Source organism: Herpailurus yagouaroundi, unplaced genomic scaffold, assembly GCF_014898765.1.
Source record: "Herpailurus yagouaroundi ecotype Mexico unplaced genomic scaffold, PumYag 29, whole genome shotgun sequence".
Taxonomy (NCBI): Eukaryota; Metazoa; Chordata; class Mammalia; order Carnivora; family Felidae; genus Herpailurus; species Herpailurus yagouaroundi.
In genome coordinates, this window is record NW_024412377.1 from 104,120,295 (window position 1) to 104,141,266 (window position 20,972).

The 20,972-nt window shown below is 37.9% G+C and overlaps 2 protein-coding genes across 7 annotated transcripts in view; one reads left to right on the plus strand and one right to left on the minus strand.

The window, feature by feature from the left end:
* Window positions 1-17,512, plus strand: part of CCDC125 (coiled-coil domain containing 125) — a 31,403-nt gene extending 13,891 nt beyond the window's left edge. For both annotated transcript variants that reach the window (XM_040451483.1, XM_040451491.1), the window contains exons 7-12: window positions 6,729-6,811; window positions 8,378-8,493; window positions 9,236-9,343; window positions 10,517-10,691; window positions 15,017-15,153; window positions 16,017-17,512. In XM_040451483.1, the coding sequence (XP_040307417.1) occupies window positions 6,729-6,811; window positions 8,378-8,493; window positions 9,236-9,343; window positions 10,517-10,691; window positions 15,017-15,153; window positions 16,017-16,325 (928 nt within the window). In that variant the 3' untranslated portion in view covers window positions 16,326-17,512. The remainder of the gene's footprint in view (window positions 1-6,728; window positions 6,812-8,377; window positions 8,494-9,235; window positions 9,344-10,516; window positions 10,692-15,016; window positions 15,154-16,016) is intronic.
* CDK7 (cyclin dependent kinase 7) overlaps window positions 1-20,972 on the minus strand; it is a 62,024-nt gene that overhangs the window by 3,930 nt on the left and 37,122 nt on the right. For 2 of the 5 annotated variants that reach the window (XM_040451503.1, XM_040451535.1), the window contains 2 exons: window positions 20,627-20,774; window positions 19,022-20,209 (listed from right to left, as the gene is read on the minus strand). In XM_040451503.1, the coding sequence (XP_040307437.1) occupies window positions 20,181-20,209; window positions 20,627-20,774 (177 nt within the window). In that variant the 3' untranslated portion in view covers window positions 19,022-20,180. Of the gene's footprint in view, window positions 1-15,172; window positions 15,391-15,584; window positions 15,818-19,021; window positions 20,210-20,626; window positions 20,775-20,972 lie in introns of those variants that run through there. The other 3 variants (XM_040451515.1, XM_040451508.1, XM_040451524.1) reach the window with 3 other exon arrangements.

The window sequence follows — 20,972 nt, forward strand, 5'->3', positions numbered from 1 at the left end:
ATTTACTTACATTTTTATTTTTTTAATATTTAAATAATCTCTACTCCCAATGTGGAGCTTGAACTCATGAGCACAAGATCAAGAGTTACATGCTCTTTCGACGGAGCCAGCCAGGCACCCCATAAAGTGTGTATAATTTAAATGTAGCTTAGGCTTTCTTTTCTCCTTCTGTGAGCTAACTATGAATATTATAAAATTCTTACTGCTTATCCACTTCACTGTTCCATATTTTTCTGTTAGTATTATCTTTTTATGTAATATAAATAAACTATATTTTATTGGGCTTAATGCTCACAGTAGGGTTTGAACTCACAACCCTGAGGTCAAGAGTTGCATGCACTCACTACCAACTGAGCCAGCCAGCTGGGTTCCCCTATAAACTGTATTTTAAAAAGCAATATAAGGGGCACCTCGGTGGCTTAGTCTGTTAAGCGTCCAACCCTTGATTGTGGCTCAGGTCATGACCTCACTGTTTGGGAGTTCAAGCCCCACATCAGGCCCTACACTGTGAGACTGGAGATCCCGCTGCTTGGAATTCCTCCCCTCCCCGCCCCCCACATCCACCCCTGCTCTGCTATTCTGCTCAAGCTTGCACGCGCTCTCTCTCACAAAATAAACTTAAAGAAAAAAAAAACTTTAGGGGCGCCTGGGTGGCTCAGTCAGTTAAGCATCTGACTTCGACTCAGGTCACGATCTCATACTTCATGAGTTCAAGCCCCGCACTGGGCTTTCTACTGTCAGCCCAGAGTCCACTTTGGATCCTTTGTCTGCCTCTCTCTCTACCCCTCTTCTGCTTGCACGGGCGTGCTCTCCCTCTCAAAATTAAACAAACATTAAAAACATAAAGGGGCACCTGGGTGGCTCAGTCAGTTAGGTGCACAACTTCTGCTCAGGTCATGATCTTGCAGTTTGTGGGTTCAAGCCCCACATCAGGCTCTATGCTGACAGCTCAGGGCCTGGAGCCTGGTTTGGATTCTGTGTCTCCCTCTCTCTCTGTTCCTCCCCCACTCATACTCTGTCTCTCTGTCTCTCTCTCTCAAAAATAAACGTTAAAAAAAAAAATTTCCATTTGCAACTACGTGGATGGAACTGGAGGGTATTATGCTAAGTGAAATTAGTCAAAGACAAATATCATATGACTTCACTCATATGAGGACTTTTAGAGACAAAACAGATGAACCTAAGGGAAGGGAAACAAAAATAATATAAAAATAGGGAGGGGGACAAAACAGAAGAGACTCATAGAGAACAAACAGAGGGTTACTGGAGGGGATGGGCTAAATAGGTAAGGGGCATTAAGGAATCTACTCCTGAAATCATATGCTAACTAATTTGGGTATAAATTAAAAAAAAAAAAATTAAAAAAAATGCTAGGCAATAAAATAAAAAATAAAATAAAACAAAAAATAAAATAAAATATAAAAAAAACTTGGGGTTCCTGGGTGGTTCAGTCGGTTAAGTGACCAACTTCAGCTCAGCTCATGATCTCATGGTTTGTGAATTTGAGCCCCATGTTGGGCTCTGTGCCTGGAGCCTGCTTCAGATTCTGTCTCCCCCTCTCTCTATCCCTCTACTGCTCACATTCTGTCTCTGTCTCTCAAAAAAAATGAATAAATGTTAAAAAAAATTAAAAATAAATTAAAAAATAAAAAAACTCTAGGGCACCTGGATGGCTCGGTTGTTAAGCATCTGACTTTGGCTCAGGTCATGATCTCCTGGTTGGTGGGTTTGAGTCCCACATTAGGTGAGTTCTACCTCTCTGTCTCTGTCTTTCCTTGTGCCCCTCACTTATTTGCTCCCTCTCTCTCTCTCCCTCTCAAAAAAAACCAAAAACAACAACAACAAAAAATTTTAGGGGGTGCCTGGGTGGCTCAGTTGGTTAAGCATCTGACTCTTGGATTTGGCTAAGGTCATAATCTCACGGTTCATGGGTTCGAGCCCTGCCTGTGTCAGGCCCTCTCCTGATAGCATGGAGCCTGCTTGGGATCTCTCTCTCCCTTTATATCTGCCCCTCCCCAGCTTGCTCTCTCTTTCTCTCTCAAAAAATAAACATACAAAAATAAAAAGCAATGTAAGAGCCATGTTTTCCAAGTTATTTTATCATTGGCATTTGTTTTTCATATATCTTTTAAGCAATTTTTATTAGTATGAATTTATTTAGTAACTTTATTTTTTAATTTTTTAAAATATTTATTTTTGAGAGAGAGAGTGACAGAGCATGAGCAGGGGAGGAATAGAGAGAGAAGGAGACACAGAATCATAAACAGGCCCCAGGCTCTGAGCTGTCAACACAGAGCCCGACGCAGGGCTCGAACCCACGAGCTACAAGATCACAACCCTAGCCGAAGTCAGACACTTAACGGACTGAGCCACAGGCGCCTCTATTTAGTAACTTTAAATTATAACATACACATATTATAAAGTCAGTCACTGATAAACTGATTTGGTATCTGGGATTATAGATGGCTTTAATACCTAATTTTTAATTTAGGTATTAAAACTTTTAGTCTGAGCTAACATGTATAGAAAAGTTGCAAGAATAGTACAAAGAAATCCTGCATATCTTCAAGATTCTCCAAAGTAGAACTCTTTACCACATTTGCTTTAACATTCTGTCTTAGTCTTCTCTATAGTTACATATGTGGATACAGATAGATATCTGAGCCATTTAAGAGTAAGTTGCATATAAGGCCTCATTATTCTAAATACTTCAGTTTCTGTTTTTTAAAAAGGGACATACTCGGGCGCTTGGGTAGCTCAGTCGTTTAAGCGTCTGACTCTTGATCTCAGGTGGGGTCATGACCTCCCAGTTTGTGAGTTTGAGTCCTTTGTCGGGCTCTGTGCTGATTGCTGGGAGCCTGCTTGAGATCCTCTCTCTCCATCTCTCTCTGCCCTTTCCCTGCCCATGTTCTCTCTCTCAAAATAACTTAAAGAAATAAATAAAAATTAAAAGGGACATAACTCTGTCATAACCATAGTAAAATGATCAAAATTAAAACATTAACCTAATACTCTATTTTTTTTTTAAGTTTATTTGAGAGAGACAGAGAGAGTGAGGGAGGGGGAGAGAGAGAGAGAGAGAGAGAATCCCAAGTAGGCTCTGTGCTGCCAGCACAGAGCCTGATGGAGGGGTCTGAATCCACGAAGCCCTGAGATCATGACCTGAGCTGAAACCAAGAGTTGGATGTTCAACTGACTGAGCCACTCAGGTGCCTCCTAATATTCTTGTTTAACCTACAGCCCTTATTTAGATTTGCTAATTATCCTAGTAATAATACCCTTATATCAAAAGAAAAAAAATTCCTGTGTTCTAGGATCCAGTCCAGAATCACGCATTGCATTTGGTTGTCATATCTAAACTTCCGTCCCCTTTAATCTGAAACAGCTATGAGGAGTAAGGGAGGGCGAAGGAAGGGGAAAACATCTGGAACATTTATCAGTGCTTCTTTGTCCTTGACATTTTTTGAGGAGGACAGGGTGGTTATATACTATACTACATTGGAAATGTCTGGTGTTTCTGAATTCGATTCAGGTTATGCATTTGGGGCACTATTACTACTGAAACAATGTTGTGTTATTAGTGCATCATATCAGGGAGCCTGCAATGTGGATTTGTCCCGTTCCTCGCATATGAATGTTGACTATTTGGTTAAGGGGTGGTATCTGCCCTCATTTTCCACTATAAAGCCATCCTTTTCCCCCTTGTGATTAGTAAGCATCTTGTGGGGAGATGCTGTGAGATGATGTGATTTATCGGATTTTCACCCACTAGTTTGACATCCACTGCTTATTCTGCCTGAAGCAGTCATTACTATGACGGTTGCCAAGTGGTAATTTTCTAATTCTGTTATTCCTTCTATATTTATTTGCTGGCATTTTAAGAGCTTGTTTCCTCCCCCATTTGTTTATACCAAAATGGATTCATGAATTCTTGCATTATTCAATGGGTTACTATCATAATTTCTTTTTTGAATACGGTTTTCCAACTTCAGTCAATGGGAGCCCCTTCAAGCTGGCTCCTGTGGCTTTCTGACACCTCCCTGTTATTGTTGGAGCACTTTCTTGCTTTCTGGTACAAGAGGTAATAGGCCACTATGCTTACAATATTGGCATCTTTCCAAGGAGTCCTGGTTCCTTTTAGCGGGGAATGGTGTTTAGAAATCAAGATCTTAGTGCTAGGTGTGCTTATGGCTACTGGAAGTCATTGCTAAGAGGTCCTCTGAGAGGACGACTGGAAATGCACACACACACACTGACATATACATCTACCTCTTCATCGCTCTCTGTTCAGAACCCTTGAGTTCACACCCATATCTTCAACTGCAACCCACCACCACAGGGTGCATTTGAGCCTTGCCCATTTCCATATGTGTAACTTCCAGTGAGAAACCTGGCTCTTTTCACCCAATGTTTACTTATTTGTTGTCATAGAATATGCAGAAAGTAGCTTTAGAATTGCTCATACACACCATTGCAAAATCAAACCTACTAACTAGAGTTCAATATTTGTTTGCAGTTTTGTTTCTCGCCTGAGGGGATCCAGTCAAAACAAGTGTTCAAAGCTGACTTTAGTTTTTCTTTCTCCTTCTGTGGTTATACAATTCATTTAAGTTCATTTGTTTTTTATCTATATTCTGTTTTAGAGTTGTTTCATCATCCTTGTTGATTTATTTATTCGTCTGATCTATTTTTGACCTTGTAAAACACTGACATGCTTCCAAAAGTCAGAACTATTCTGAGGTATACTCAGAAATGTCATTCTCCCCCCAGGGCCCCTACCCCATTCCCAACCTGCCATCTTTCCTTTCCCTCACTATCTATATAGATAACCAGTTACTGTTTTCTGATTTATCATTCCTCTGTTTCTGTTTGCACAAATTGGCAGATATGTTTGTTTTCTTATTTCTCCTTCTTTCTTACACCAAAGAACAGCTGACTGTACATATTCTTTTGCACTGTTTTTCCTTTTTAACAATATATCCAGGAAACCACTCCATTGTGTGGATGTGCCATAGTGCACTCAACTATTCTCCCATATAGAGGCACTTAGATTGTTTCCAGTATCTTGCGGTTGTAAACAGTGCTGCAGTAAACAGCTTTGACATATATATTTTTGTGTTGTTGGGAGATGTACTTCTGGTGTAAATTCTTAGAATTGCTGGATTAAAAGGTCAATTCATATGTAGATTTATTAGATGTTATCAAATTCTTGTCTGTAAGGCTTGTACCACTTTGCATTCCTACTAGCAATGCATAAAAGTGCCTCCTCAAGAGAATATCATAAATCTTAATTTATGTCAATTTAATAGTGTTGTCTTGGTTTTTGTATTTTGTTTTTGTGGCACAGAATCCAGAAAATTCTGATTCAAACACCCAGATTTGCATCTGTCAGTAGACTGCCTTTTAGGATATTCTTCAATTAAGCAGAACTAGCAAAAGAGGTTTTATTATGAAGCCTGCACAAAAAGAGAGTGAACCAGACAGCAAAGCATGAGCAGGAGAGGGGCAGACAGAAAGGGAGAGAATCCCACGCAGGCTCAGCACTGCCTGCGCAGAACCTGATGCAGGGCCCAATCTCAAGAACTGTGAGATCATGGGGGCGCCTGGGTGGCTCAGTCGGTTAAGCGTCCGACTTCAGCTCAGGTCATGATCTCACAGTCCGTGAGTTCGAGCCCCGCGTCAGGCTCTGGGCTGATGGCTCAGAGCCTGGAGCCTGCTTCCGATTCTGTGTCTCCCTCTCTCTCTGCCCCTCCCCCGTTCATGCTCTGTCTCTCTCTGTCTCAAAAATAAATAAACGTTAAAAAAAAAAAAATTAAAAAAAAAAAAAAAAAGAACTTTGAGATCATGACCTGAGCCGAAATCACGAGTCAGACACTCAGCTGAACCACCTAGGTGCCCCTAAATTTTTATTTTAAGTAGGTTCCACACCCAATGTGAGGCTTGAACTCATGACCCTGAGATCAAGAGTCGCATGCTCTACTGAGCCAGCAGCCCCCCTCCTTATTATTTTTTTATGTTTTAATTTGAGATACTTCTGGGGCACCTGGGTGGCTCAGTCGGTTGGGTGGCCAACTTCGGCTCAGGTCATGATCTCGCGGTCCGTGAGTTCAAGCCCCGCGTCGGGCTCTGTGCTGACAGCTCGGCGCCTGGAGCCTGTTTCAGATTCTGTGTCTCCCTCTCTCTGACCCTCCCCCATTCATGCTCTGTCTCTCTCTGTCTCAAAAATAAATAAAGGTTAAAAAAAAATTAAAAAAAAACATTTGAGATACTTCTGATTGTTTCTCAGATGAGTATACAGAAGGGTTAAGAGTATGTCCAGAATCTTACCACACTCTAAATTGTTTTCGTTTTGTGACACATATAAGTTCTAGCTTGTTTTGAAGTAGGAAAAATTTTATCTGGGTTTTTGTTTTCTGATTATGGGATACAAATATTCTCATTTAACAATGAAATGTTAGGGGTGCCTGGGTGGCTCAGTCGGTTGAGCGTCCAACTTCAGCTCAGGTCATGATCTCAGTCCATGAGTTCAAGCCCCGCGTCGGGCTCTGTGCTGACAGCTCAGAGCCTGGAGCCTGCTTCAGATTCTGTGTCTCCCTCTCTCTCTGCCCCTCCCCTGCTCATGCTGTCTCTCCCTGTCTCAAAAATAAATAAAAACATCAAAAAAATTAAAAAAACAAAAACAATGAAATGTTAATGTTTTAGTTATTTGGAGGGTACTTTTTTTCCAGGCTAAACTGTGAAAATGCAGTCCTCAAGGAAACTCTGAATGTGAAAACAGAAGAAATTAAAATGCTGAAGTCGGAAAATGCACGTAAGTGAAGAGCATTATTTTGATGATTGCTTAAGAATATTATGTTAAAATATCAGTTTTAGTGTCCTATGTTAAGAACATACGTATCAATAGACAAAGTGCTATTATTTAGAAGTAACATACTTCCAAGAAATGCATCATTAGGGTTTTTTTAATGAAAAAATTTTAAGATGAAATTCACATATCAAAATTAACCATTCAAAAGTAAATAATTCATAACACTCACAATGTTGCACAATTATCTAGTTCCAAAAGATTTTCATCACTCCAAAGTAAAACCCTGTATCCAGTAAGCATTTCTCCCCATTCTCCCGTTATCCTTTTGTTTTTCTACTCAGTGTAAAACAAAATGGTAGAGCACCTCATATTTGAGAAACCTAAGTACATGTTTTTTGGGGGGACATTAGTAGGAATGTATTCTAATAGTATTAAGGCTAATACTAGCACTCTTGCTTTTTCAAGATATTGACTGACTACAGACTTGAAAGTTTTTACCTATATGTGTGTACACACACACCCCTTATGTAATAAGTCACCTTATGACAAAAGTTAATAAAAGAATATTAAGATGTCTTAAGAATATATTTCTTAAGTTTATTAATTTATTTTGAGAGAGAGAGAGAGAGAGACAGAGAGAGTGAATCCCAGGCAGACTCTGCAATGTCAGTGCACACCCCAAGGTGGGACTTGATCCCACGAACCATGAGATCATGACCTGAGCTGAAGTCGTACGCTTAACCGAGTGAGCCACCCAGGCGCCTCCAAGATGTTTTAAGAATATTAAGATGGCATCAACTTTTTATATAATTTTAAGAGATGTGTTGTTTTTTCCTTCTTAGCAGAAACTGTTTTAAAGTAGTGGCTTGAAGGAGACAAAGTTCTAAATCAGGTCATGGGCCTGAGAGGGGCACTTTCTGTAGTCTAGTAAGTGAATAGTGGCAGAGCTCCTGGGTGAGAACTGCCCAGAGAAAATGGTGCTTCTCCATACCTGTGATTAGAGCAGATGGGAGATTTCACCTGTGTTAGGTTAGTTCAGGAAAGCAGCAGCCTATAACCACATCCACTCCCTCTCTACCACCTCACTCTGCAACAAGTCGGGGAGAAGTCACGATTTTCTGTTCCAGGATATAGTAGGACCGCTCTTGTTATAAATGGTTGAGAACTTGTGAAAACTCATAATAGAAGTCTAATAGAGTTTGGATAGCTGGTCTATTTGACATTAATGCATGAGATCTCACCATCTGGTGGTCTCAAGATCTAGCAAGTGCAAATAATTTGCATTTGTATGTTCTTTGAAAATCCTACACATTTTCTTTGAGCAAATGAAGACCAGACTTTGGACACTTCCACATTAAATACAGTAACATTTCATCTAATGTTAAGTATCTGTTATCTCGCTTGATACCCACTATTTTATCAGATTTTCTGGCTGTGCAGTTCTGGTAGGCAATGTCTACATATGCACTGCTTGTAAGAAGTGAGTGTATGATGTTGGTGTAACCAGTAGCTTAGGTGAGGCCGGAGTCAGACTGCGTAACTAACACTCTCTTCTTTGGCCCTTCCTAGTTTTAAATCGACAGTATTTGGAGGCCCTCGCCATGCTGGAGATCAAACAGCAGATGGCAGCTCAGGAACACAAGTGCCGTGATAAATGTGGTTTTACAGAGGTTTCAGGTCTTGAGGTAGGTAGGCAGGTATGAAAGATGAACAAGAGGGAGATTTTCTATTTCCTTTTCCCCGTCACCGTCTGCGACATGTTCTAGAATAGCACTATACTTAGCAATTTGAGACTGAGGGTAAGAGAGGCCCATTGGTTTCCCCAGGACAGTGCCTCAACCTTACTGGTACCATGCATTACATTCTGGTACACTAGGACATGTGCTGGCCACTTCCTGCCCCATTTCTTATTTTTATAGTTTTAGCATAAGCTGTGTTAGCTGTGTCTCGCATGACACAATCACAAGTATTTTTTTAGAAATGGAGGGATGATTATTTTCCTGACATATTAAAATTCATTCATCATTTTTAAGCATGCACCTCTCCCTGGTGGGAGCTGGCAGGAGTAAATGCTGGGCAGCCAGGCTAAGCTCATTCACAAATCGACAAGGTAGATTTTAATATTACTTCAAGTTCCTGGCAGGGATTCAGACCATAGAAACTGGTGCCAATTTAGAAGTTTTGGAAAAAGAAAAGAAGCAAGGTAGAATTCCTTTATGGATTTGTTCCAAGTAGTAACATTCTTTCCTCATTTGTGGTTGGATCCTGAAATCCGCCTGTCAGTTTTCTTCTATTTTTGTTTCTCTTTCCAATTTATTTGAATTGCATGCTCGAATATAAATGTGCATGTGTGTAAGTGCCCTTGCGTTTGTGTGCAGCTAGGTAGTGCGACCCTCAGTAATGGGAATAATGTTTTCGGGTTTAAAGCTTGCTGTCCTTGGAGCCTGCCTTTGCCATGGTCCTGGAGGGAGTCCCTGTGCTTGTGCCAAAATGGCAGCATCGGCTCGGAAAATGCTTCTTAAGCTCAAACAGGAGGTAAGTACCATATTATCAAAACACTAAAAGCTTTTTTTTTTTTCTATTAATAGAAGGGAAGTATCTGCAATAATTAGCTTCCTTTTAGTAGTCACTGGCTGTGGAACTTTTATGTGATAGAATTACTTAGGCTTACTTTTATGTGATAGAATTAACATACAAACTGGATTTTATTTACATGGTTCCAAAATACAAATAGTACTTGGCATGACACTATGGCAACATAAAGTTGTTTGCCTAAGTTTATAGCTAACATTTCCTAAGTTTATGTTTCTTTTCTCTATGAATGGTCCCCAAATTACTCTATTTATAATTAGAGGAAAAAGCTCATGCTTAAAATCACTAGGATCCACAACACTGATAAATGGGGAGATTAACATGAAGCTTAGCAGAAAAACAGCAACGTATCCTGAAGGGACCTTTGTACCAGCCAGACCTAGGTTTGAGTCATAGCTCTAGTATTTTCTATGTGTGTCGGTTTGGACACACATGTTAAAACAGAGAATAATAACTAGTTATTGGGCTGTTTTGCGGAAATAGAAGAGGCAGACATTTAATGTTTAGCACTGCACCATGCAGGTGCTGGCACTTAAATGACAGCTGCCATTATAGTTAATTATAATAACAAATACAAACATGGACCATAATTTAAAAAATATTTTACCTTTATTGAAGGTATGGAATTTCAAGTCTTCAGACATAGGAAAAATAACAGCTAAAAATTAGCAGTTCATTAAGACAAGCATAAGATTACAAAGATCAGTCAGGGTCAGTTATGGCACGTATCTAAAAGGTGACATTCATAATTATTTTCAGTGATACTGTCTAGACTGGCCCAAGACAGAATGGAAATGCAGCCTTTGGCATCCTCCCTTCTTACTTGTTGGGCAGGACACACACAAGGCCTTTCTGTGGTAATGAGGTAAGGTCCAAGAAGTGGATTAACAAGGAATGATCGGGCACCAGGAAGGAAATTCCTGGTAATCTAGTTCAGAGTGGGCACCTACTGTAGAGGGGAATCAGCAAGTACTAATTAGTTTAAGCACGTGAAATAGATCAGACTGACAGATACATGCTAGGCAGGAGACTACATTTGCTAATGTTACTCAGCATTCAGGCAAGAATTGTTCTAGTTTTGCATATGACACCTGTCAAACTTTCTTTCAAAACTAGTTGGGACTTTTGCAGAAGAGTAAAGAAGAAGCTTACATAATGGCAGATGCATTCAGAATTGCATTTGAGCAACAATTGATGAGGAAAAATGACCAGGCACTAAGATTGACACAAATGGATAAAATGTGTAAAAAAGCAACAAAATGGATAAATTGGAAGCACCTTAAGGAGGATGGTAAATATGAATTATAATGGCAATAATCAGGTACAATTTTAGTTGGTTTTGATTATAATCAAAGTTGATTATGCACCGTTAAATGAAAGGAGAATATAATTAAAGTATCACAGTTGTGATTTATTAAAAATTTAGCAACTATGGGAAGAAAGGGGGTCACTGGACGTTACATATGCAGAAGAAATATTGGGATCACCAAAACCATAAAACAGTAGAATCTTTTCTACTACTCAACTATCTCATTTAAGCTACTTAAAAAAAAATTCTTCACTTATTTTGAGAGTGTGTGTGCACACTAGTTAGGGAGGGAGACAAAAAGAGGGAGAGGGATAATCCCCAGCAGGCTCCAAGCTGTCAGGACAGAGCCGGACACAAGGCTCAATCTCAAGAATAGTGAGATCATGACCTGAGCTGAAATCATGAGTCAGATGTCATGGGGTGCCTGGGTGGTTCAGTCTGTTAAGTGCTGACTTTGGTCATGACCTCACTGTTCATGGGTTCGAGCCCTGTGTTGGGCTCTGTGCTGACAGCTCGAAGGCTGGAGCCTGCCTCAGATTCTGTGTCTCCCTCTCTCTCAGCCCCTCCCCTGCTCGTGTTCTGTCTCTCTCTCAAAGATAATTAAAAAAAAAAAAAAAAAAGACCCTTAACTGACTGAGCCACCCAGGTGCCCCTCAACTATCTCATTTAAATAAGAACATGTTTAGTGGGGACAGTTTATGAGTGCTAAGTGATTAAAGGGAAACTGCCTAGACATAATGAAAATAGTGAAACTCGGGTGTCTGGGTAGCTCAGTCAGTTAAGCGTCTAACTTCGGCTCAGGTCATGAGCTCACAGCTTGTGAGTTTGAGACCGGCATCTAGCTCTGTGCTGACAGTTTGGAGCCTGGAGCCTGCTTCGGATTCTGTGTCTCCCTCCCTCCCTGCCCCTCCCCTGCTCATGCTCCATCTGTCTCTCAAAATATAAACATTAAAAAATTTTTTTAAAAAATAGTGAAACCCAAACATTAAGTATGTCTAATTAAACTTTGCTGAAATGTATGATTCTAAAAGGAGATGGAGGAGTAGAGGAAAAATCTTAAGTTGGAAATATTAATAAAATACTTTTATAAAAATGAAACAAGGGTTAGGTTTTTTTCACAAACCTATCAAAAGTTAATGGCCATTTTTCAGTATTGTACTGGTGTGAACAAAATATATAAAAATGGAATAACAGAATAAAAATGACAGTTGGAAGTAGATCATCCAATAAAATCAAAGTAGCGGTTATTTTTTAGAAATTTTAGTTTCTCTAAATGTTCAGTATCAGTTTTCAGTGCAACTCACATTGCTTCAATTTAAAATTCCAACTTGTAATCTTTTATTAGTCAAGAAAGATTATATAATTTGTAGGTTTAGATGTTTTAATATTGAAATTCTGAGATGACTATATTTCTAAATATTTTCTAATATGTCAAAACCAATAATCCTAATTCCAATCTTTCTTGTGTTCAGATGAACTTTGGAAATATGAGTCTTAGAATATTAAAAATGAAACTTTTAATAAGATACCTATTTTTAATTTTTTCTCAAGTAGTACATATTCCTAATAATATACAGGTCAAGTGATGTGAAAATAAAATAAAATATAGGGAAAATATAAATAGAGGGAAAATAAAATATAGGGAAATAAAAAAGGAAGCGATAAACAAGAACTATGAAAGTAGATAGAAGCAGATCATAAGACTTCTGTATTTAGACTGTTTATCAGGTGGAAGTCAGGGCAACACAGGAAATCCTAACTCTCAACACTGACTCTTCAGGAGGCATTCCACACTATCCTGAAATTAACTTCTAAAATGGTATTCTGACATGAGACTTACAACAAAAATCCCTGAGCTGGCTAATGTAATGTCTAAATCCCCAACAATCATTTATGATAAATATAAAATCAGCATTTATATGGCTGTTATCTATAATAATCCCTTGATAAAGGCCAAAGGTATAACCTTAGTGTCCAACTCAGTGTAGGTGATTCTGCCAGGCAAATATGCAAACACAGTCCATATACTTAGTCTTTTAGGAATTGATGGAAAATGTTAATATCTAGTTCTTTCAAGGACCACAAATGTGTAGGTCCTAAGCTAAGCCCTTGATAGGAGCTGGACTGCCGAATTTTCAAAGGTGTTCTCTTTAAGCACAACCTTGGTGTTCTGTGATGTGAACTGAAGGCAAATCCCTTTGGAAATGTAATTTAATTGCTTGTTTGTTTTGATGGAAGATGAGAAGAGTTATGGGAGAAAGAAAACGAAGGGGAAGGCATGGTTAGAACAATCTTATGAAAGCCTGCCACATTCTGTCATCTGCACAGAAGACCACCCACTGTGTGCATGGAAGTTGGCCAAAAAGTAGTGCTAGACAGACAAAATGGGTTTTTCCTAAGAGGTAGATTAATATTCATTTCAGCACTTGAATACATACTCATTTTATATTCTAGAACGACTGCCTTTCTTAGCTAATGACAAACTTGAAAAACTTTTCCATTAAAAATATGATTTGATAGATATAGCTCATGCTTTGTTTTCCGTTAAGGCCCTGAAGAGACTGAAAGCAGAATTTAAAATAACTGATTCATCTCCGAAAGGCCTTTACAAGTCCATACAAGTGTCAGTAGCTCTTTGTCAGTTTCTTTTTTTTAATGTTTATTTATTTCTGAGACAGAGACAGAGCATGAGTGGGAGAGGGGCAGAGAGAGAGAAAGGGAGACACAGAATCTGAAGCAGGCTCCAGGCTCTGAGCTGTCAGTGCAGAACCCGACGCAGGGCTTGAACTCACAGACTGTGAGATCAGGACCTGAGCTGAAGTTGGAAGCTCAACCGACTGAGCCACTCAGGTGCCCCTACTCTTTTGTCAGTTTCTTAGTGACAAGACTGATTCATTTTATTCACGGATTTCAGTAATCTGAAGAGGGACAGGATGTTGCCATAGGTCAGTTTCTTGTATGTGGTTAACATCTTAGAAGACATTAACTTTTCTTGTTGATATGGCAGCTTAGATGAGTTCTGAGAGATAGGTTATAGCATATTTCTTTTTTTTAAGACTACAAATAGAGATGCAGATTCATTCACTCATCAAAGCTAATGAGCACATCAACTTGTCTGGCTTTTCTCCTTTTGTCGAAGTTGCTTGAGAAAGAGGTCAGTGAATGAGCCCCGGTAGCTGTGGTTTATCAGGATTGGGTGGAAAGGGAATTGTCTTTTATCTGTTCTCAGTTTTCCATTAGACCATTTGCAGAGCATTCCAAAGGCATTCTTGATGTTTTCTTTGTATAAATCCACAATTTTGGTACCTTCTGCTATAAAACTGCATCCTTTCTATAAAGAACATCATCAGTGTACACATTTCAAGATGTGGACTTTTAAACATTAGGTCAGTACCTGGGCTACATGTTTGTTGTTTTTTTTTTTAATTGTGTTAAAATATACATAAATTTACCATTTTAACCATTTTTAACTTTAAGTAGACTTCATGCCCAGCATAGGACTTGAACTCATGGCTATGAGATCAAGACCTGAGCTGAGACCAAGGCACCCAGGCATCCCCCATTTTAACCATATTTAAATAACATTAACTTCATTCACATTGTTGTGTACCCATCAAGACCATCCATCTTCAGAACTTTTTCATCTTTCCAAACAGAAACTACCCATTAAACCCTAACTGTCCACTCCCTTCTCCCAGCCCCTATGCTCTATTATTTAATGACACAGCAATCCTGAAGCATGGAGGCTATTATTCTCATTCAAGAAAAAAAGCACAGAGACCTTGTCCAAGGTCACTGAGTACGGGGCTAAATGAGGATTCAAGTCCAGGTCTTTCTCCTCTAACACAGGATTTGCATGGTTTAGAGACCACTTGTGGCCTGCAGACATGTTTTGTTGGGTCTACATAGTGTTGTCAAATAATGTTGGTAAAGTGGCTGACATTTAACACTGGAAGACTTCACACACACATCTGGATTGCTGCTTCCTCTGGAAGACTGAGATGATCTGGTAATGTGGGCTGCATGCTCTCTCGAGGGAAGCTATCGCTGGGAGCCAAGGAGTAGAGCGGCAGGCAGGGCATTGCTCTGGGTCCTTACGCTGTGACCCACTCAACCTCCGTTTGCCATCCTGCCTCTCAAGTCTGTGTTCTCTTCCCACTACACTGATGCCTGACTCACCAGAATTCTCCAGAAGAGAACCACCTCTTGACTGATTTACAAATGAATTATCCTTGGTTCAGACTTACCTCTTTTCCTGGAAGTATATGAGTGAGGGTTTTTATGTTTCAGTTGATTTGCATGTTCAGTTTTAGGATTACCATCACAAGGAAGTAAGAAGACCTTAGGGCAGAAACTGTTGGGTATGCTCCCTTCAGAAAACAGTTCTAAGAAGACTGAAGACCAGGATAATCCTCAGGAAGTCTTTAAGATGCTAACAGAGTTGGTCAGTGTTTTTGCTTTCTCTTGTTAGAAGTTGTGGTTAAGCTAATCTTTTTGTTTCCTATTAATTCAACTCTTTTTTTAAAAATTCCGTTCTTCAGTACTCTGTACTTGCCTTTTATGCCCTTTTCTCAGCTGAGGTACCATCCTCCAGTTTTGATCTTCATCTCCTTAAATTCCCTGCATGCTCTTCCCACTTCTCCCATCCATGTTCTTCCTGTACAAGTTTAAAGCTTCACCTCTGAAAAGAGGGGGCTCCCTGTAATTAACTGCAGGTACCTCTGTCATCTGCATTTACACATACAGTCCATGACAAGACCTTTTACTTAATTCAGGAATTTTTAAAATGTACAAGGCAACTTTCTCACACATTATATCTTGAATCATTATCCCTATTTCATATGACTAAAACTAAAAGACTCATGCTATATGAACATACTTACCTATACAAGAGGGTTAAAGTCATTTATTCACATATAAATATATTTTAAAAATTTCACAAATAAAGAACTTCAGCCTTCTCTTGCAGGGGTAATTACATGTTGATGTTACACACACACACACACACACACACACACACACACACACACACACACACCACGTGTATGTTTTTCCTCTCTCTTCAGATGACCTACAAAAGTTTCAGCAGAAGGAAACTTCTGTTCCTCCTTAAAAAAAAAAAAAAAAGTCCTCAGTAATGTGTAGCATAATACTTGGGCATCGCTAGATTAACTTATTTAATTAATGTATTTACATTGACTGACTTAACAGATTGAAGACAGAACATTCTGAGAAAAAGTCTGATTATAGTTCTATATGCTGTGATTTATTGACTAATTGGCATATTTTTATTTTTTGTCCAAGTAGTTGAATGACAAAGAAGAAGCTTTGGCTCATCAAAGAAAAGTTAGTTACATGCTTGCTCGGGCATTAGAAGAGAAAGACACCATCTCAAATGACAATAAGGAAAAAAATCTTGTGAAAGACAATTTTCCATTAAAAAATGCATGGGGGAAAGTTTCAGAATTCCCTGTACCGCATGATCCTGTGTTTTCAAGTGTTCACATTTTAAGTTCTGCGGGCTGTCTTTGTTCAATCCAGCACCCTCACAGAGATCAGCACTACACAAGAACTCTCAAAAGATCCTGTTCTTTGCCATCAAATATCATGTTTTGAAGATATATCAGTTGAAATCAGACCTGAGAGCTGTTTATATTATGATACTTTAAAAAAGGACTGTACAAATGTTGCTACATCTTCAGAAGTTGTATGTTTTATGGGTATTTCTAAGTTTTAGAAGGTAGCTTAAATACTCAAATGTTTTCTACAAGAAATTTATTAATATTCTGTGCTGATGGATTTTATAAATTACATTAGTATGCTTTATTAAATTTTCAGTATTTGCCAACATCTTAAAAACAAGAAAGTGATTTCTGAGAAAAAAAAGTTATTAAACTATTTTGATTGACTAAAGGGATCTTTGACTTAAGCAACAATATAAATTAATGCTCTAAGAAATAACAATGCCTAGGAGTGGCTGCATGATAATTTTTGAAATACATGTATCTTGTTTTATTGCTATTTTTCAGGATTTTCATTTGCCAGAGAAAGGTTACAACTAGTAATTTCCTTAAGTTAACTTCAATAAAAAAGTTATCATGGTGGGACTTTGGCAGAAGTATATTCAAAGCATTGCTAGTTACCTTTATAGCTTCTTTTTTTGTTGGTGTGATGACACTTTGGAGCCAGAACTGTGCAGAATTCTAGCACTTACACCATTCTTTGGTTTTGATGCTGAATTTTAAGGTATTGCATAAAATCTTTAATACCTTCTGGGAATGTTGCTATATTAGTAATATCACAATTATGCCAAAGGAAATGCATTACATTGTCAGAAGTTTTAGAAGTTTTATAAAACTTTAGTTATGATCTCTAGTAAAAAAAAACAAAACAAAAGATATATGGCTACACTGAATACTACTTATAGATGAGGTAACAACAGGTAAAATGAAGTAACAATATAAAATAGAAACCATTTATAGTTGTGTTAAAGCAAGAACATTTAGTTGCCTTTAATAAATATTAATAAAAGATGAACTTTGGCAAATAAATTTTGAAAAAAGGAGTAATGATGAGGAACTACTGTTACTAGACACTAAATTGCATTGTCCTGGTAGTAATATAAAGCTACATTATTTAAAATAGTGTGGTACCAACAGGTCAATGGAATATGATAAAGAGTATACACAGAACTAATACATGTAATAACATATGAAATAAAAGGTAAAGAAAGCAAAGATTTGGGCATGTTCAATAATATCTAAGTGTAAAAAACAATAAAAGCTAGAAATGTTCTTTTTTAACGTGTGTATATGTGTATTATATAAAATGCAGATGCTTAAACTGCTAACATTTGGAATACTCCCCAAATGACAAAGAATCTAAATCAACAGTTCACAAAGAGGGATTATATATGGTAAGCAAATGTGAGGAACTATTCAACAACAGTAGACTTTTAAAAAAAGTAAATGATAATGAGATACCAAATTAGGAAAAATCACAAAGATTCTGTGAGTGCTAGAGATGATGAGGGGAAACAAATACATTCATACAGTGTTGATGACCGTGTATATTTGAGAACCTGCATTCAATTTTGGGGGCATATAACTCAGAAGTGAAATTGCTAGATCATATGAAAATGCCTTTAAAATTTTTTTAAGCAAAGACTACAGTTTGTCATAGCAGCTACACCACTTTACATTCCAACCAGTAGTACACAAGGGTCCTAATTTCTCCACATCCTCACCAACACTTATTACTTTCTATGATTTTTTTTTTTTATATATAGTAGTGATCCTAACGTGTATGAAGGGGTATGTCACCGTGGTTTTGACTTGCATTTCCCTAATGATTAGTGATGTTGAGCATCTTTTACATGCTTATTGGCCATTTCTAGATCATCTTTGGTGAAATGTCTATTCAAGTCCTTTGCCCATTTTTTAAAATATTTTATTGTTGAGCTATCTTTTATCAGATATATGATTTACAAATATATTCTTCTGTTCTTTTCACTGTGTTGCTTACCACTCCTGTGATACATACAAGTTTTAAATGCTGACGTAGTCCAGTGTCTTTTTTTTTCTTTTTTCAGAGAGAGAGAGAGCACGTGAGCAAGGGGCAGGGAGACAGGGACGGGGAGAGAGAATTTCAAGCAGGCTCCACACACAGTGCAGAACCCAACACAGAGCTCCATCTCATGACCCATCATGACCTGAGCCAAAATCAAGAGACAGACACTTAAGCCACTAAGCCACTCAGATGCCCTATGTCTTTTTTCCCCCCACTTTTCTTGCCTGTGTTTTGGGGTCCTATCCAGGAAGTCCTTGCCAAATCTAATGTCATGAAGCTTTTCCTCTATATTTTCTTCTAAGAGTTGTTACAGTTTTAGGTCTTGAGTTTAGGTCTTTGATCCAATTTGAGTTAGTTTTTATATATGGAGTAAGATAAGGGGAAGTATACTTCGTACCCAGCAAGGAGCCCAGTGTAGGGCTTGAATTCACCACTTTGAGATCAAAAGCTGAAATCAAGAGTCAGATGCTTAACTGACTGATCCACCCAGGCACCTGGGATGGGGTGGGGTGGGGTGGGGTGTGGAGAGTTCTTCATTTTTAAGAACTAAATAGCTATTGGGAACACAGTGGAAATATGGCAATATCAACATTATTGAAAATGCATACTTTACGATTCCCATCCTGATTATTTAAGTACTAATCTAGGTACTGGTATAAAGAGATTAAAATCCCAAGTAAATTGACCTTAATATATGGATAATCCAATCAGGTGACCTTTTTTTTTTTTTTTTTTTTTTTTTCTTGAGACAGCAGACTTCCCTTTTTGGTAGCAGACAAGAAAACCAAAAAGATTCTAAGCACGGCTGCTGGCTTACAGATGGAGAATGCCATGTGACAAGGCATGGGACTGTCTTAGGAAGCTGGGAAAAGCCTTGGCTGACAGCTAACAAGGACAGGAAGCATGTGCATTAAAATCACACAAACTGAATAAGCATAGAAGCAGATTCTCCTCTAGAAACTCAGATAAGAGTCCAGTTCAACTGACACCTTGATTTTGACCTATGTGAAAACCACTGTTGAGCCAGGTCAGATATCTGGCTTATAGAACTGTGAGCTAGTAAATTTGTGTTACTTTATGCTGATACACTTACGGTAATTTTTATACAGGAAAGAAAAATAACAGTCCATAAATAAAGCATAAGAATGTAGTGTTGTATACGTAAGATAGATTATTTTTATATATTAGATGGCTGTTAAATAAATTATATATGTATTAACATGGAAGAAATAAAAAAGCTTTGAGTAAAAATAAATTATAGTATGAGATAGCCTATCATTCATATAAAACTTGGAGACTCAAAACAATACTGTATATTACTACATGCATTTTTATAAAATAGCAGTATAAAATCATGGAAAGACACTCATTTCCTGAGAGTCGCTTCCCTCGGGAAGCCAAAAAGGAAAAGAATGGAATGGCATATTAAAGGGACCTCAATTTCATTTGTAGTTTTATCTTTTTTTTCCTATTTAGTATATTAACATTTGTTAACTCTAGGTCGTAGGTATATGCTACATTACTACTACTGCTTCCATTTTTAAATACTACCTCTACCCCTACTACCCCATTTTTAAATACTACTATAAATCTGTGAAGCTAGATGGGCCAGGTCATCAAAATAACTGATGATTATTTTTATTAAGGTTTCCTTAATGAATTTTCAATTCTACATTTCAGAGAATTGAATTTAATCTTACTTTTGCACTCTCATCAGAAAAATCAGAATTAAGTTTGTTTTAAAATACATTTAATAAAAATAATCCAGTTTTACATATTTTACATGTGTAGAATATTTACAAATTCCTTCTACAGCATTCACTTAACGTTTACTATTTTTCCATTAATTGCCTTTTGGACTATTTCCTTCAGTAGTAAAATACTGTCCAGTGATCTTTGTAACTAAAAAATTAGCTTCTTGGGTAATCCTCCTAGGTGAAAAAAAAATGAGGTTGTTCACATTTAATCTTATGGCAATTCTAACCAGTCATTGCATCCAACTACATCCAATATATTTTACTTGCTTTGATTTGCTAATAGCACTTGTTAAACATTAAGCATGTAGTATACCGATAAAAATTTATAAAGAAAATAAGGCACACATTGATAGTTTGTGCAACGCTGAGGTATACTTAGAAGTGCCCACATCCTTTTAAAATGTTTGGTTTAATTAAATTATTTTCAATGGAAACAAATATGGCTAAAATACCACATTCTCTACCATACACTTAGAAAAAAGCAAACAGCTCACAATCTACATTTCTTAGCTGCCCCTCAGTCACTAGCTATACATTACTTACTTGGAGTTTTCTGAATTCATTTCATTTCTTATGAAAATAAAGTTTTACCTTGTTCCAAGGCCTGTGTTCGCTTCCGCTTTGTTGCTACAGCTGGATTTGACTGTTCCTTTAAAGTTTCCAGTGGACAGTTTGGTCTTGGCAGCTGACATCCAGGTGTTGGCCCTGGCCGATTACTGAAATACTTAGTTTTCAATGCCTTTAAAGAAAAGATACCAAAGAAAGTAGGGTTTTAAGTGAGTATCTGAACTGTTTATGAAAATCAAAACACCAGAAGTATTGAGAACATTAAAAACACTATGTGAATGCCCCACTTCCAACATGAAATTAATCTCAAGAATTTGGATGAGCAAATTACTACAAAGAAACATATAACGGTATTGGTTGAAAATTTCAT